Raw genomic sequence first — 16,381 nt, 5'->3', positions numbered from 1 at the left:
TTCAGCTGTCTGAGTTAGTCCAATAAAGTGGATATATTCCAGTTACAGTCTTTTTAGTAAAAAAATTCCCTCTTTGTGTCTCGACGGACTGTGTTTCCATGATAAGCTGCAGCGTACTTTAAAAACGAATGCTTTAAAGCATTTAGAGTTAAACATTTTAAATTAAAAGGTCTGTCTCTGAAATTGCATGGTATATTTTTTATTGCTCATCCAATCACACACTTGTTGGACTAATCAAAATCAAAAATCATCTTTCCATCAGAGGCTTTGCTCATATCTCCTGAGAGAGCAGTAATAATGGTATACAAACCTGAAGTAGTGTTAGTGGTGATATTTGTATTATGCACTGATGCACCATAGTGAGAGGATGCTGTATGAGGCTTTAAATTATGAGATCTTAATAAGATTTTGTGACAAATTCAGTTGCAGTATAGAATAAGTAATAATAATAATAAAACTGCACAAATTTACACTGCTGAATACAATTTATTTAGTAGCCAGGCACTATGTTCTCATTTTTGTGACAGTGAAAGACTGTTAAAACATCCCAGCAGCACTCCTCAAGGTATGAGGACGTAATGGGTCAACTGAATGGTGAAATGTTTGACCCATTTGTTGAGTGATTTTCGATTTTAGAAAAGACAGCATCATTTCTGGAGTTGGGGAATGGGTGAAAAAAAAGGCCAGAAAGACGACATTCCCTTCATCTATGTGTAAAGTGCCGACAAAATATGAGCAGAACATCAAGATCAATTCAACTGAGGGGTGAGTAAAAGCATATGTGCTTGTGTAAGTGAATTTGTAAATGTTTTTCTGCAAACTGTTTTAATGGATTAGGATTGGAAAAAGTGTTAAATCAATCTGAAAATGACAAACAATTGGTGTGACTTTTACAAATGCCATTTTACAATAATTATGTGCTTCACAACTGAAACTGAGGTCATGTCATTGTAAAGAGGTAGGTAACACCTTCCAGGATCCGATCCAGCTTGACTTAATTAAAAGATTATTGATCTGTGTGGGTTTTTTTTTTCTTTTTAAAGAATCCTGTCTCTTCTTTTTACCCAAGATTTGGATATTTTCCACCCAGAATACAACTGGACTACAAACTGGGATGTCAATACTTTCATACTTAAATGAAAAGACTGCTGTTAATAGAAATCACACCATACTTGAAGTCAAGAATCATTTGGCCTTCAAATGGCTTTCAAACAAAACTAAAGACATACACAACAAGGCCCAGTTATCTTTAACAGCATCTCAGTTTCATTTTTGATTTCTTTGTCAGAGTGTTTTTCTTTTGATTTGTTCCCTGAACACGAAAGTCACCAATTACTTTTGCAAATGCCGTTGTATCAGATACAAGAGAAGTGACACCATTGTATCTTGTATCTCTCAGCATCATCATCTTCATCTTTACAGCTTTACACTTCAACAACAGGAACGAGGGTTAACACAGTGAACCTTTGTCTGCCAAAGAATGAGTTTCATCCCAGTCATGCTTTCACTGACAAGCCCTCAACTTCTGTTTCCTACAATCTCTGTTTTCCCACCATTTACTTTCTCACCCACATTTATATTATTGACACTAACACCTGACTAAAAACTCTTTTTCCCACCTTCTGCCAGCCTCATACAACTCATCTAACAAATTGCATACCTGACTTAATCTAATTCTTTACTCAGAAAACAGTGGATTTCCAACTCAATCTCAAAGAGTGGATTGGGATAATCCCAGGTATTTGTTTAGAGGAGTTCATCTCATGGTCACCAACATCTCACACCTGCTGTGTGAAGGGGCTATGCTGAAGCTGGGAAGTTAAGGTGAAGGAAGGTATGACCATTCGCAGAGAAATAATTTGTTCACCATGCAGCATTTTAAAAATGCTAATTCAAATTCTTAGAAGTCTACATGCGCACGTAGTTCAAGCACAGGCAAACTGTTGCCATGCTCTCTTTACCGAGCTAAACAGAACCGTAATGAACAGCTTACTTCTGTGCAAAGTACTCCCTGGTTACTCCGAGTCCGCGACAAAGCAGCCCGTCTAACCCCAAATACAAACAACCCAGTAAACTGACAAAGGTGGCTATCGTATGAGATTAACACAGCCTTTGACACTTCACTCTCACCCCCTTACCGTCGTTGCCAAACACTCTTTGGGTCAGGTTACACACCTGTCGCTTTTTGCAAGGCAACAGTGATACCTGCCACTCAGCTGGAAGGATTCAGCTGAATATCCTGTCTGGTGTTCCTTTTCTTGTTCTGGGAACCCGAGGAGCAGAGCAGGCAGCCATTAATGGCGGAGGAAGTTGGAGGTTGCACTTTGTTCCAAAACAAAGGGTTTGAGGACAGCTGGCGATCACCTTATTGCATGTCATTTACAGATCTGAACACACACTCACAAAGCTGCACACTCACACGTACATATACAAACACAATAGGCACACATTAAACAACCTTCACTGTCCATACAGTATTTACTTAATGCTTCGTCTAAACACATCAATAATTTTGCTCACAATTGTCTGATTATGTATGAATGAAGTGTAGCATAATTCATTTGACAGTATGATTAGTTATACTATACTATATCAGCAACATATACCTTAATTATCAAAAGTAAAAAGTGAATAAAACTACTCAATATAGAACTTGTAGAGCATGTTAGGTTATTATATAATATATAATTTGGCTATAATTGTTGGCAGACTGATGTATAAGCAGAATTTTGATGTTGTAGATGGACTAAGTGGTGCTAATTTGAGTTACTTTACATTGTGTTTGACACTTTAATCTATAGCAGTTGATAAAATTGCATTTTTTGTGATGCATTTTTGGTTTATCATATGTTCTGTATGTAAAATTTGAAACTGCAAAGTAACTGTCAGATAAATGTAGTGGTGTAAAAAGTACAATATCTCCCCCAGAAATGCAGTAAATGTAATGCATAATACTTCAAAACTGTGCTTATGTAATGTACCTTAGTAAATTATCTTTATGATCTACATATTTAAGATGATTCAGCTGAAGTTATTGTACGCTGAGATATGGGGTCCCACAAATACTATTTTTTTTGGTCAAACAGTTACACTCCACAACTTGCTTAGAGATGGTAAAAAATGTCTTCTGTAAATAAATGAATAAATATAAATGTGACAAATCATCTAAAGTACAGCTAAGAAAAAAATCTGTATCATTAAGTCACCTACAAACCATGCAGGGGCGTTTGCACACACACTCAAACACACACGCACGCACACACACACACATACATATCAAGCCATTATAGAAGCAAATACATAAACATGCATTTGCACACACATACATGCACACCCGCGCACACTCATGCTGTTTAATCTATTTAATTGAACCTGACTTTGAATAACTAAACAAATGAGGAAATTCACAAGGGGCACCTGATCCCTTCTCGGCTAATGGATTGGAGATTCCTTTCCCATAGGGGCATTTGGGCAAACAAGACCCAGTAATCTCTGAATTGATGAGTTGACTCTCTGTCTGCATCAAATTTCTCCACTAAAGAGCTGTTGAACCCCTGATACAGTGTTGGTAGTTAGCCAGATACTCAATTTGCACACGCGGGCAGAACTATGGGCTCGCTCTGGTTTCACTATCAGTGCTGTGATATGCCATAGATATGCAAGATAAATGTATAGGGTAGATGCTGCATGTAAGATATAAGATACATTGAGTTTGTTGGCTCATGTTTCTCAGCTTTGACAAGAAATTTCCAAAATGTATGACTTGTACAAAAATGTATCTGTAACACATTTGGGACAAAAAAATTCTCAAAAATAATCTGAATTTTTGTAATTCCATGGCTTTGAAATGCATCATAGTTCTTGAATGGTCAATATTCAAGGAATGTACAAAATTATTTGAAAGATCACTCATTTTGTCTCAAATGAGAGACATTTTTTGAGAACAGAACTCACAAGACAGTGCTTCGTTTTGGTTTAGGTGACAAATTTATTAAAGTCCTGTGTCTTTAATCAGGAATCATCATCATCATCATCATCATTGTCATTACCAGAAGGAATAAATAAGACATAAAACATTTTCCACATAAACAAACATATACATCAGACCCCGGGTGCTACAGCAGTTCCTCCTTGGGGGTCATTTTCAGTAGAACAAAACGAACGAGATACATCCGAGAACACACAAATGCATAGAAGTAATTGGACCCCTAGGTACCATTTAAGACAACATCTACATTTTTGCCTATATCCCTGTTAAAGAATGTACAAAGTCCTCATATCTGGGTTCTGATTCATGACCAAGAAGGGGTTTTGTATAAAAATAAAGTCTCCACAATGATAAACCATTAGTATATATATATATATATATAGACATTTGGCAACAACCAGACATTTAAAGACTCTTTAAACTTTGAACTGAATTCTGCACCTGAACACACTGTAGATAACAAAAAGCAGTGGGAGGAGATGAGAATAAAGAGGGACGAGAGTCGGTTAAACTCAAAATGAATGGTATCTGAACTTTCTGAGTCTGTGTCTGTGGTCTCTACATTGTTCTGAAAAAGCTAATAGTGGTACCTGAAAACAGAACTTTTTGACATATTCTTTGCTTTACGTCCAGTTTTTACTATTGAAGTACAATTATTAGGCCAAGTGCTTTTAATGAAGTACATTTTCCTCCTTTCTTTTCATCCAGATCAGATATTAAATGGACTTGATAATCAGATGTTGGTGAAATCCAAAGACAGTGTCACAGTAACTGTCCAGTCTGTCCTGTGTGACTATTTCCCAATTTCTAAAAATCCGACAGAAGACACAGAAAACAAACAAAGTTTTAAAAAATTAACATGTCCAATTTGTTGTCATTGACCAATCAAAACTGCCCGTGGTCCACTTCATCCAACCAGGAGGCAGGACTGGCAGGGAAGTCTGGGTATCCTCCACTGCTTCCAGTGGAGAGGTCCGAGCTGGGTCCATTGGCTGCCCCCATGGAGACCCTCACGGCAGGGTTGATCCCAGGCCCGCCTCCCTGGGTCATGATAGAAAGGCCGGAGTCTGGGTAGACCAGGCTGGTGATGAGAGGCTGGTGTCTGGGTAGCGCCTGGAGTGAGCCCGGCGACTGCGGAAGGCCATAGGGGCTGTTGGAGCGGATGTCATGGAACTGGTCTTGAGTGGGGAGGACGCCATGCTCCAGAGGGAAGGAGCCATGGTTGTTGCCCCCTTGGCGGCCGCCCATGGCTGGAGAGGACTCACTCAGGCTGCTGTAGATGCCGTTAGTGTGGCCAAGCTCTGACATCGGTGGTTCATCTGTGCAACAAGGACAAGTAGACAGGTGGCATTTGTTATTGTGGTTGAATGGTATTTACTAAAATGACCAAGCAAAGAAGTAGGGCTGAAACTAACGATTATATTAATTTTTTATTAAATTGCTGATTATCTTCTCTTCTTTTAATTTATTATAGCTCACAGTGATGCCATCAAATGTCTTGTCTGATCAACAGTCTAAAATCCAAAGATATTCAATTTACTATCATGTATCATGCAAAGAAAAGCTTTAAATCCTCAAATTTGTAAATCTGTAACCAGCTAATTTTTAGCCATTTTGCTCAAAGAAAGACTAAAACAATTATTTGATTATTAAAATTGTTTCCAGTTAATTCAGCTTGTCACCAAGCTTCTAATACCTCAGTCAAACATTTTCTCAATTGAATGTCACCACAAGAAACTAAACAAATAATGCAATTTTGAATGAATACCTAATGATAAGCAGGTAAAAATCAACCATTCAGCTGGTATTGTGCGTGGTGGATCATTGTCACAGTGTCAAGCCTTACTGGACTACACTTGAATAACATTGTTAGTAACACCTGTTCTTGTCCTGCTATGCCATGTTGAAATGTATGCCATGACAAAGGCCTATTTGTCTCCTTTTGTGTGCTTGACTCTACCTGTAAAAGACACCTCGGCGTCGCTGTCCATTCCCTCCTCCTGGATGCTGTCCTTGTCCGATTTGGAGCTTCCCCGCGACCTCTTCATGTTGCGAAAGTACTGCCCCCACCTCTGCCGCCCGGCGTCTTTCTTCAGCCTTTTCTCTTTAGCTCGCCTGTTCTGAAACCAAACCTGAAGGAGAAAAAGAAGACATGTTATATTTGGCAAAGGTTTTGGTGATTCATTTTAAATAGAGAAAATGTAATCAATAAAAAGCATTTCTAATTACTGAAAAAAAGCCTTGAGTCAGTTGCAGCAAAATTCAACAAAATCCTTTCTAATGCAATTTAATTTAAATTTATTTACACTATTCTATATATTTTAAACAAATAGTATACAGTGTGTTTTAGTCATCATGCATCTCAAAGTCCTCTACATGCAAAGACCACCTTAATGCACATATTATACTCCTAAGCATTAAAACAGAATTAATTTTCAAGGACTATCTGGACACCACTTGACTGAAACAGTGACTCTGGACAGTAACCCTGGGACCGGCATCCCCTTACACCCGATTTATCATGCTTTTAATTAACTTTACGACAGCTACAAGTTGTCCTCACCCCAGGGAGCAGACAGGTTAAAATGCCACTGACTTAAATTATTTCAAGTTTTCTATATCCTCTTTTGATCTGATCCATAAATTTTAGGTTGCACTTCAGGAAAACATACATAGATCTCAACTGCCTGTGACTTCACTGCTTGAAAATATCTATGAAATCTGATAGAAAATTAAATTTTCTCATTAATCTGATCTCACACACAGAATTAATCTATTTCTTGCAAGCACAAAAAGCAGTTTTACATGCTTCTTAATGATATTCCGCCCTGGGTGAACCCTCTTCACCTCTTTCCTTTCACTGAATAATGAGGAGCATTTTAGTGGCTTCCGTCTCTACTTTTGTCCTTGCAAATAAAACAATATATATGACCACCACCTAGCAACCGGCGTGAGGCTCCTCAGCAGCAGACAATATGCGAGGGGGCCCTCTTAGCATTGTTAACGAGCTTGCACTTAAACCATGCTGACTTTCATGTGGACTTCATTTTACTCCATCTAGCCGTAAATTCCCCCCAAACTCACACACACACACACACACACACACACACACACATGTTCGTACAGTAGGCTTGTGCCAGTTCAGCCACAATTGTCCCTTGATAATGAAGTCAGGACACTAATGGAACAGCCCTTAATGGATAATAATATACTTTACCTGCACAACCCGCATATCCAGGCCCGTCTCTGATGATAGCTGCTCCCGGACGTGGCGGGCAGGTTTGGGAGAGTTATTGTATGCGTTCTTCAGCGTTTCCAGTTGTTTAGCCGTGATGGTTGTTCGTGGCCTTTTTGCAGTCGAGTCTGCTTCTGAAAGATGGAACAGACAATACACAATGTGAACCAATGCTGCTATTCTGTTGATATGTGTATATTTTCAAGGTTTCTCAAGAAAAATGTGAGTAGATTAATTTTATAATAATGAAATTCCCAAGAAATAAGAAATTAGAGGATGTATATAGTGAGAATACAGCATACAGTAGAAGTCTGATAGTGTTTTCCCCTCTGCCTTCCATTATCCTTGATTCATTTCATTGCTCTCTGATACAAAAATGAATTATGATAAAACAAATATACTATCTGTATAGAGTCTCAGGATAAATTCTTCCTTTGCATACATGAAAATTTTTGATAAAAACACACATTCATAGCACCTAGTAACATAAAACAGTTTGTATAATATACAACATTCTATTTTAACATGAATGAATAAATTCTCTTCTGCCTATAAAGCAAAATCTGGCATCCTGTGCATAATTGCATCATGTCTGCATAGCTGCTGGCCAGCACAGCAAAACACGGGGCACATCATCCAAATGGATGCCGCCCAAGTAATTGCGCCCTCTCATTAGTAAAATAAACGTGTGTGTTTTTTGTGAAAACTTGCGTTAACTCGTTGCATAAATCAGCACTTGGTGCAGGGCAGTAAATTCAAACAAACAGATGGGGAGATAAAACTTGACCATGTCCAGTCTGCTCGGTGAGGAAACAGTCTGCTGGGATTCCAGTAAAGTAGATGTGGTGTTAGTGGACTCTTTATTGATATAAACTGGGTATCTAATGAAAATGCTTTGGGCTGTTGGCTTTATAGCAGATCAACAGTGTTGAGAGGAAATCTGAAACACTATCAATGATGACAGATGTTAAAGTATATTCACTACAAGCTAACTATATATTGAAAAGCAATACATGTGCATCAACCTATATATAGTGAATATAAATATCTATAGTGATACTCATTGTGTAGTTGTAAAAGTAGATGTGATACATGATACGTGTAATAAAAATATCATAAACATAAAGTAGTTAATTTGTAAAAAAAATTGTAAAAATGTAAAGTGTTACATCATTTACAGTAGCATGAATAAAACACTAATTAAATGTCTCTGTAGGAAATTGTCTCTAATACTTTCTGTATAAATAGAAAAAGGATAAATCATTACAGATAACAGATTATAACATTAATTCTCGTTTGATTCATTTTTTTAAATAGTTAAAATAATGACTAACCCAGAAGCATGGACATTTTTGTTTTAATGCATTTACATTGTTTGTTTTTTAGTAAATTGAATTGTATTATATGTGACTAGCCTTGAATGTATTCCATGTATTTTGAGTCAGACATATATACCTAATAAACATAGGCTAAATAAATGTGAAACATGTGCTAAAAAACTACCAAAATGTGAATTCATTCCAAATGGCGTCAGACATTTGGAATGAATTCACATTTCGACATTTCGACATTTAAATCATTATAGCTGATAATCGTTTTTCCTCCTAACTTATAAATAATATGGATCCCTGCATATAATGACACAAAAATGCTATTCTTTTATCCACATGAGTTCTTGGGCTTCTATCTTCTCTCTCTCATACACACAGGTCTACACACACATCTCTCTCTCTCTCTTTGTGTCTGTGTACACGCACACACGCGCAGCACAATAACAGGAGTTATTGAAAGCTGATTCCCTCAAGTGCAAAGTGCACGTGTAAGCCTCCAGGCCTCCGCTTTACGCAGTTCGCTATCGATTGGGTTGCGGGCAACGATGCAATTAGCGCAGGTGGGTCAGAGTTTATGGGTGACCTCATTGTCACGCCAAACCCACAACTCAAAGCAGGTACTTAAAAACAGGTCTGTGTAAAATCGTAAATAATGTTGTCATCCAAGCCAATAACAGAAATGCTCGGGACGGTCATTTAAAGATGAACCTCACCTCTCTGTTTGGCGGTCTCGTAGTCGGCCTTGCAGACCAGCCTGCTGTCTTCCATCAGATAGTACTCGTCACCTGTGGCCAGTTGCCTTTTGCAGACGATGCAGGCAAAACAATGCAGGTGGTAGACAAAGTCCTGCGCTCTCCTCACAACCTGTGTGGGCGGTATCCCCTGCTGACAGGCTGCGCATTTGGTCCCGAATCTCCTTTTGGGAATTTAGAAAGTCGCCATCAATACATAATACCTTTCCATGCATTCATGTCTAAATAATTAGCAACAAAGAGAAAAAAAAAATTGTCAAAAATATCCCTGAGACATTTTTTGAAAGCTACTCACTTGAAGAAATCGTCTTTGCAGTAGACGCTGTCGCCCCTGCTGAAGCACTTGTCCGCCAGCTGTGCCTGGCAGTCGCTGCATTTCAGGCACTTGCTGTGCCAGTGGCGATCCAGCACTTTGAGGATGAAGCGGTCCACGATGTGTTGATTGCAGCCTGCACATACTGGGATCTCTGCAGGAGACATAATGCGCAATAACATTTAGTCAAAAGCAAACAAACAAACATTGTCCATAAAACAGGCTGGAGGACAACTGAACCTGCTTATTGTAAATACTTGAAAATATGTGCATCCTTGCCACACTTATAACACAATTATATGTTAATGATCGCACCTGTTTAATTATACAAGACTCTCATTGACGGGAAATTTTTCACCGTCAGTGATGTAGCTTATATCTTTCTGATCACGCCATTTCCCCCCATTTTAGATTTTCTTCCTTTCCTTTCTGGACATTTATTTGGTCGTTTCATTTTTTAAAAAGGATTTTATAAAACAGTCTGTAAAATACTACACCGATTTTATTAGGTGATCAAATTACATTGAGCTGTATTCAACAGAACAGAATTGTCATATATTTTCTAATCACTACATCATCATCACCATCATCATCATCATCATCATCATCATCATCACTGCCACCTCCACCATCACTCTTTTTGTATCACACGTCCCGAAAGAAACTTATGAATGTCATTAATCCACGCTTGCACGTAGCATGTAGGAAATGCAACAACACCACAGTTTCCCTAATTGCATAAGCACCACAATGCTATGATGGAGAAGAGGGCATGTTGGTAAAAGAAAGAAAGAAAGAAAGAAAGAAAGACAGAAAGAAAGAAAGAAAGAAAGAAAGAATAAAATTAAATGGTCATGATAGTAGCGTGCACCTATATGAGCCTAGATTGGATCGCGTGTGTAAAAAGGCATGATTAAATAAGCTGAAGGGTAACACTTTACCTTAGATCCTTCTATTTAGCATTTATAAGCAAATATTTGATAAATGCTTTGTAACACACTATAATGTAGTTATAAAGATATATGAAGACATGTAAAGTGTCTATTATTATCACTATTTTTATTTTTTATTTATTTATTTACTTTTTATTATTTCTTATTGTTGTTATTATTATAACTTCTCCTATTTTATATTATTACAACTGTGTTTTACTATATTGTCATTCATAATCTGTTTATACACTAGCCTCCAATTCTGGGTGCCCACATGAAGAGTTATAGTTGTTGACTTATACATTGATAAACACTTATATCTGTTAAAAACTACATAATAGTATGTGATAAATCATCTATTAAATGTTTGTATACTGCTTATAAATGCTAAAAAAATAGAGGGACTTAAAGTCACCTGACATCACTCAGTGGTGTCCTCACATTTACTAGTTTTGGTGCAACCTAAAGATTTTGTCAAGCTCATGATATTGAGGACATCCATTTCCAGCAAGTCGGCCTTAGTTTCATGTGATCGAGGAAAACAAAAACAAACATTAGTCCATAGTCCAAGCTCAGTCTCATAATCAAGACAGGCCTCAAATATTTTATGTTATTTTACATTTCGGCTTTCTCATTCATTGACACCTGCATTTAAGTAAAACTACACATAATTAAACGACTCACAATATTTAAAGTGCTTATAAAATATGCTCTAAATAAATTGATATACGTCCTTATTTATATACCATGATAAAAAAAAAGAAAATTCCCACACTTATTCTGCCTATACATTACAATGAAAAATAGCTTGAGAATGCATAGTCTATATGGAAAATCCTGCAGAAAAAAGAGGAACATTTAAAGATGAACCTCAAATCCTTATATGGCAGCATCAGCTTAGAATTAACAGCTCATTAACGAATAGTGGTTGGTTGCTTATTATTTTGTCACTTTTAACAAGCTGCAGCCTATATTTACGCAAGGTCGGTTTCAGATACACAGGCCTGCAGAACAACATAAAACCCCATTTGAGGTATTTTAACCCTCCAGCAAACCCCTCAAGCAAAAAACAACGGAGTAAGACAATAGCTTTCTGTTGCATTTTATTATCAAGAACTAAAAACAGCTAAAGTAGTAATAAGGGCAACTAAAATGCCAAGTAAGACGTTATCTGGCCACTTTATTACTTATTAAAAGAAGCGCAACCACTTCATATTCCATCCGTGCAAGGAATCGCATTCCTATTGTTCTGTTGTGACAATTCATAAAACATTAATGAGCCATTTCTTCTGGCATCACCAGCGAGCCCAGCACAAGTGCGGTGGGAGCCACGTCAAGAACAGGTGTATCCAAGTCATCATTAATTCATCGCGCTCTGTAAAACTAGAAAGCTGCGGCCTATAGTCTCACTGTGCAAACCAATAAGGTGTCCAAGCAATTTGCTCACCTTGTAGGCCCACTTGGAATATTACAATTATAGATCCCAATCGAAATATCTTACGTATCCACAATGTCTGTGTTTGGAGCAGGTGAGATTCGATGCAGCATGATGAAAACTGGACGTTTTCTGGATGTTGGTAAATAAGGCGGAAGCACAACCATTCAACAAAAGTTCATAGAAAAAAAAACATAGCATCTGTTTGACACTGTATTCTTCCACATGCACAACCTTCTGAATCTTTACAACAGACTCTGGAAATGCGTAAAACCGATCCTCCAAATAAAAACGTTGATAAACTGAGTTACGTCTGATTTATCCTCCAAAACAGTGAACTCAGGTGTAGATCTGCCCACGTTAGGCCGTTATATCGACAGTCAAACAACCACTCAAATAAATCAAAGGTTAAAGTCCGGTGCGTAAAAGTTGCAATGCCGAGATCTGATGCAACGAAAATGGCACATTTCCTCTGCCTCGAGTGCTTTAAAACGGCTGGGTATTTCTCCAAAATTAAAAAGACTGCAGAGGTGTAGCATCCATTATCCATTTATCAGTTTGAGTATCTGATGTACCATCTCATTGAGCATATTGGAAGCAGTATCAGCAGACCGCAATTACTCCTACAGCCGTACTTTCAGGCCTATTTGAGAGGTTAGGTAAATAAAGACGCTAAAGTCCAGTATGTATGATCACACGCAGGATGTAAACACAAATATGTGTAGTATAAACAGTACAAGAACGAAAAAATATAATCATATTTTGGCTTGCGGTTACCTTTCCGTAGTTCGTCACTGTGCGACAGCAACGCAAGGAGCATCTCCGTGTTATTTGGTGCCTCTTTTGGAGAGTTGCGCTCACCATGTCCATCCATTGCTCATGATTTACGCTTACATTAATGCAAATCTGTCCTGTGTGTGATCTATCCAGGCAGAGTTTGTCAAATTTGTGAATAGCACGAGCCCCCCCAATGTGAGCACAAGGGCGCTAGTGTGCGGCGGAGTTTTGCTTTTATGCTTCACTGTGTTGAAGCCTGTGCAGGATTACGCTGCGCCGTTTCCTGGGCGACAGGGAGATAGATTAACATCACCCACCTAGTATCTTACCCGGAAGGAGAAAAAAAACAGGAGGTGAGGGGGGTAAAAGCCAATAGAGTTACAGTATTGGGTGGTAACGTTACTCAGAAACGCGTTACAATATTGTATTACTTTCAAAACAAGAAGACAACAAGAAAATAATTTATTTTCTCTACCTCAATTTTTAATTCGAACAAATTCAAATCCACTTTTCTCTAACTCTGAAATGACTTCGTCCCATGATATTTTATTTCTCTAAGTATTACAACCATTACACTGAACATTAGGATGTTAATAGCTTTTTGGTTGACCAGTTCATTCATAAAAAGGAAAGAAAAAGGCGTGCCAGTGCTATTACAGTGTTGTACGAGGGTTACAAATGCCGCCTTTAAAGAATAACTACAGCAAATATTATGCAACAGATTTTAGCAACAGCTTCTCCATTGTTTTATCAAGTTAGGACATAATAGTTTTCTATATTTTCTTATCTCTTTTGAATTAGAAGCCAAAGGAAGAGCTTTATTAGATCAACAGATGTTAATGATCCCTGTGTGTGATCAACACAAACTAGATGCACAGCCTCAAATCCAGACAACTGGACACTATTATGTTTTAGATTTATTATGTAAATCGACCAAAGTAGTTTCTTGCGAGGACACGCCTTGGGAATCCGTTTTTAATTCAGATTCCGGTACTGCTATGCGTAAAAGAAAGATTGGGCCCCCGAGAGAAACCTGTAGTTGAATTTAGACCCCTACATTGGCCTGTTTTTTTCAACTAATTGATGTATTTTTTCTGCAAAGCATATATGGCTATATTGTTTATTAAAACAACTAAAATAAAAATAGCATTTGCCCAGCAAAATGCAAAATTACCGTGCTGTTATACAGACAGTTGCAAGTATTTTCACACTTGAAAAAAAAAAAAAATCACTGTATTCTCCTTCTTCTTCTTCTAATTATTATTATTATTATACATAAACAATGCATTTTTTAAATGAATTTAACATACTTATTTTAACTTATGGCAATGTGTATCTATTGCTTTGTATTCGATGAGATTTTAAATAAGTGATTTTAAATATCTGATGTAGTCTTACACACACCCACACACACAATCTTCATCTCATGTGCTTTGAGTGCTCAAAGACAAGTGTTTATTTAGGGGAGAGATTGGCTGTTCAATAACATGTTGATCGGGCCAACACCCCAATGAATTTTATTGACACTGATCTTTGGCACAAAAGAGCGCCTGGGGAAATCACGGGTAGTGCCACAGCACGCCCGGGCCGCTGATGAATCTAAAATCAATGTCCTATTTGCCTGCATTTCAGAAGTATATGAAAGACGTTTTGGAGAAAAGGTGTGCGGTTCATGGGTGCCCTTCTTACTTTTAAGCTTTGTAATATTTCTTTATGTCATATTGATCGCTCAGTTTTGAGGGGTGAGTCCGACAGTAATGTGACAACAATGCGATAAAATGGCCATCATAGTAATGGTCAGTCAGTCAGTTAGTCAGAGAAAGCCATAAGGATGATAAAAAAAAAATAAATTCCTGTTTTTCGTTTAAGTTTTTTGTGTTAATTTGAAATTTGAAATTGAAGTTGCAGTGAAAAAAAAACAGATTGGCGACTTGGATGTAAATATAATTTTAAATTTCTCTGTCAAATTGCGTTCACAAACAACCCATTTATGTAGCTAAATACATATATTTTTGTGTTTAATGGCCGTAACTTGGAAAAAATGATGTCTTACTAGAATAAATATTTAAAAAAAATAGGGCTCATTCACAGGCCAAACATGCATTTTCAAGTCTTTGGAGGCATTTTGAACAACCCACTAATAATTTAGTTATTGCTGCTGGAAACCTATGAATGCGACCACCACTGCGCTCCACCTCCTTCCCCCAGGCAACCTGAGGTGTCCCACCTGTCAGGGCAGGAATGTGACACCTGTTGAGCACTTTTGAGCCGGTGGGCTGCGGGTGAGAGCAGCTCCGCGTCTGCTGGCAGTCTGTCGTAGCTATACAGCCGCAAAAGGCTGCTGTCGCCACAGTGGGTCCGGTGGTCTCTCCCCTATCCGCTAGATCTGCACCCTGCGCTCCCGTGACAACCGCAGGCGGCGGTGTGAAATGACAGCACGCGCATAACATCTGTTCGTGTGATTCTCCCAACAATGAAGGCTCATTACAGATTCATAACGTCTCCCGCACGCAGTGCAAAAAAGCGCCTCTAAACAGTCTGTATACAACAACATGGGTCGCTAAATAACGGAGCGTTTTCAGCAACTTCAATATCTTCACTTTTTTTGTGCGCATGTCCCATTTGAGTGTATCCAAACCGCAAACTATTTAACATACATCATATTTGAAAACCTTTTTTTTAAGTTAACAGTCTCTTTCATGCTTGTCAGAGTTGACTCAACAATACAAGGACCCTCCCGTCCTGCTGTGCTGATCTCCTGTATTATCCTCCATTTCACGCCTAATTGTGACTCATTAGCGGACCCTAGGACATCAATTAAAACTCAGTACTTCCTGTATTTGATAGATGCTCTTTCCCAAACAACAAAAATACACCGCGTAGCATACTCACAGCGAAAAAAAAAATTAAAGTGGCTCTTACCTTGGCCTGCACTGTAACGGGAGAAATTTCCGGTGTTCTGACAACTTGACCCCGGGTGTTCAAGCAACATTTTGAAGATGCTTCGACGGTCCGACGGAAGAAAACAGCAGCGCCAAAAGACGCACGCCTGTAATTTTAAAAGAGCCTTATAAGCTTGTGAGTGTGCCCGATGGATTCAAACCCGCACTTTCCCGGCGACTTATCCTCCCAAGAGCGAGTTGAGCTCTGTTCGATGGCAGCTTGGTTTCTGAAAAGTGTTAAAAAGGGCGTCCGTCGACCTTTGTCCTTTCGTCAACCGCCGAGAACGGAAACTGTGAATATTCATCAAGTTGCTCTTTGATTCCGCGTTGATAAGCTCGAGATGAGGTGGAGAAGATGGGGCGGGTGGCAGTGCAGAAGTGTCTGACCATTAGCAGCGTCAGCTGACCTGACTGTGAGCCCGACAGCCTGCGACTTAACTTCAACTAAAGAAAGCGGCGGTCAGCGCTGGCTCTGTCCAGGGTGCTGAAAGGGGGAGTTTCTCTAAACGGGCTGGAGGCGTGTGTGGTGCTCCTATATCCCCCTGGACACACACACACACACACACACACACACACACACACACACACACACACACACACACACACACACACACAAACACTTGCCCTCCCTTCTCTCTCCTTATCTATGTTGTGTTGTGCACGTGTCTGTCTTTCA

The 16,381-nt window shown here is 38.6% G+C and overlaps 1 protein-coding gene across 1 annotated transcript; it reads right to left on the bottom strand.

The window, feature by feature from the left end:
• Positions 1 to 4,032: 4,032 nt before the first annotated feature.
• On the bottom strand, positions 4,033 to 15,755 carry lhx3 (LIM homeobox 3). Its single transcript, XM_042395532.1, has 6 exons — positions 15,686 to 15,755; positions 9,602 to 9,773; positions 9,268 to 9,470; positions 7,206 to 7,357; positions 5,949 to 6,120; positions 4,033 to 5,307 (listed from the first exon to the last, which is right to left on the bottom strand). Exons 1-6 carry the CDS (start codon positions 15,753 to 15,755, stop codon positions 4,874 to 4,876), a joined length of 1,203 nt encoding a protein of 400 aa, XP_042251466.1. The 3' UTR covers positions 4,033 to 4,873.
• Between the last annotated feature and the right edge of the window lie 626 nt (positions 15,756 to 16,381).

This window comes from Thunnus maccoyii, chromosome 19, assembly GCF_910596095.1.
Source record: "Thunnus maccoyii chromosome 19, fThuMac1.1, whole genome shotgun sequence".
NCBI lineage: Eukaryota > Metazoa > Chordata > Actinopteri > Scombriformes > Scombridae > Thunnus > Thunnus maccoyii.
Note: the sequence above shows the minus strand (reverse complement) of the source record. Positions and strands in the feature narration are given on the sequence as shown.

Coding starts and splice junctions, on each gene's coding strand:
- lhx3 (XM_042395532.1), bottom strand. CDS start 15,755: ATGTTGCTTGAACACCCGGGGTCAAGTTGTCAGAACACCGGAAATTTC. Junction 9,774..15,685: donor CCGTTACAGTGCAGGCCAAG/GTAAGAGCCACT, acceptor TGTCTCCTGCAG/AGATCCCAGTATGTGCAGGC. Junction 6,121..7,205: donor TGGATATGCGGGTTGTGCAG/GTAAAGTATATT, acceptor TTTCTCCTTCAG/GTTTGGTTTCAGAACAGGCG.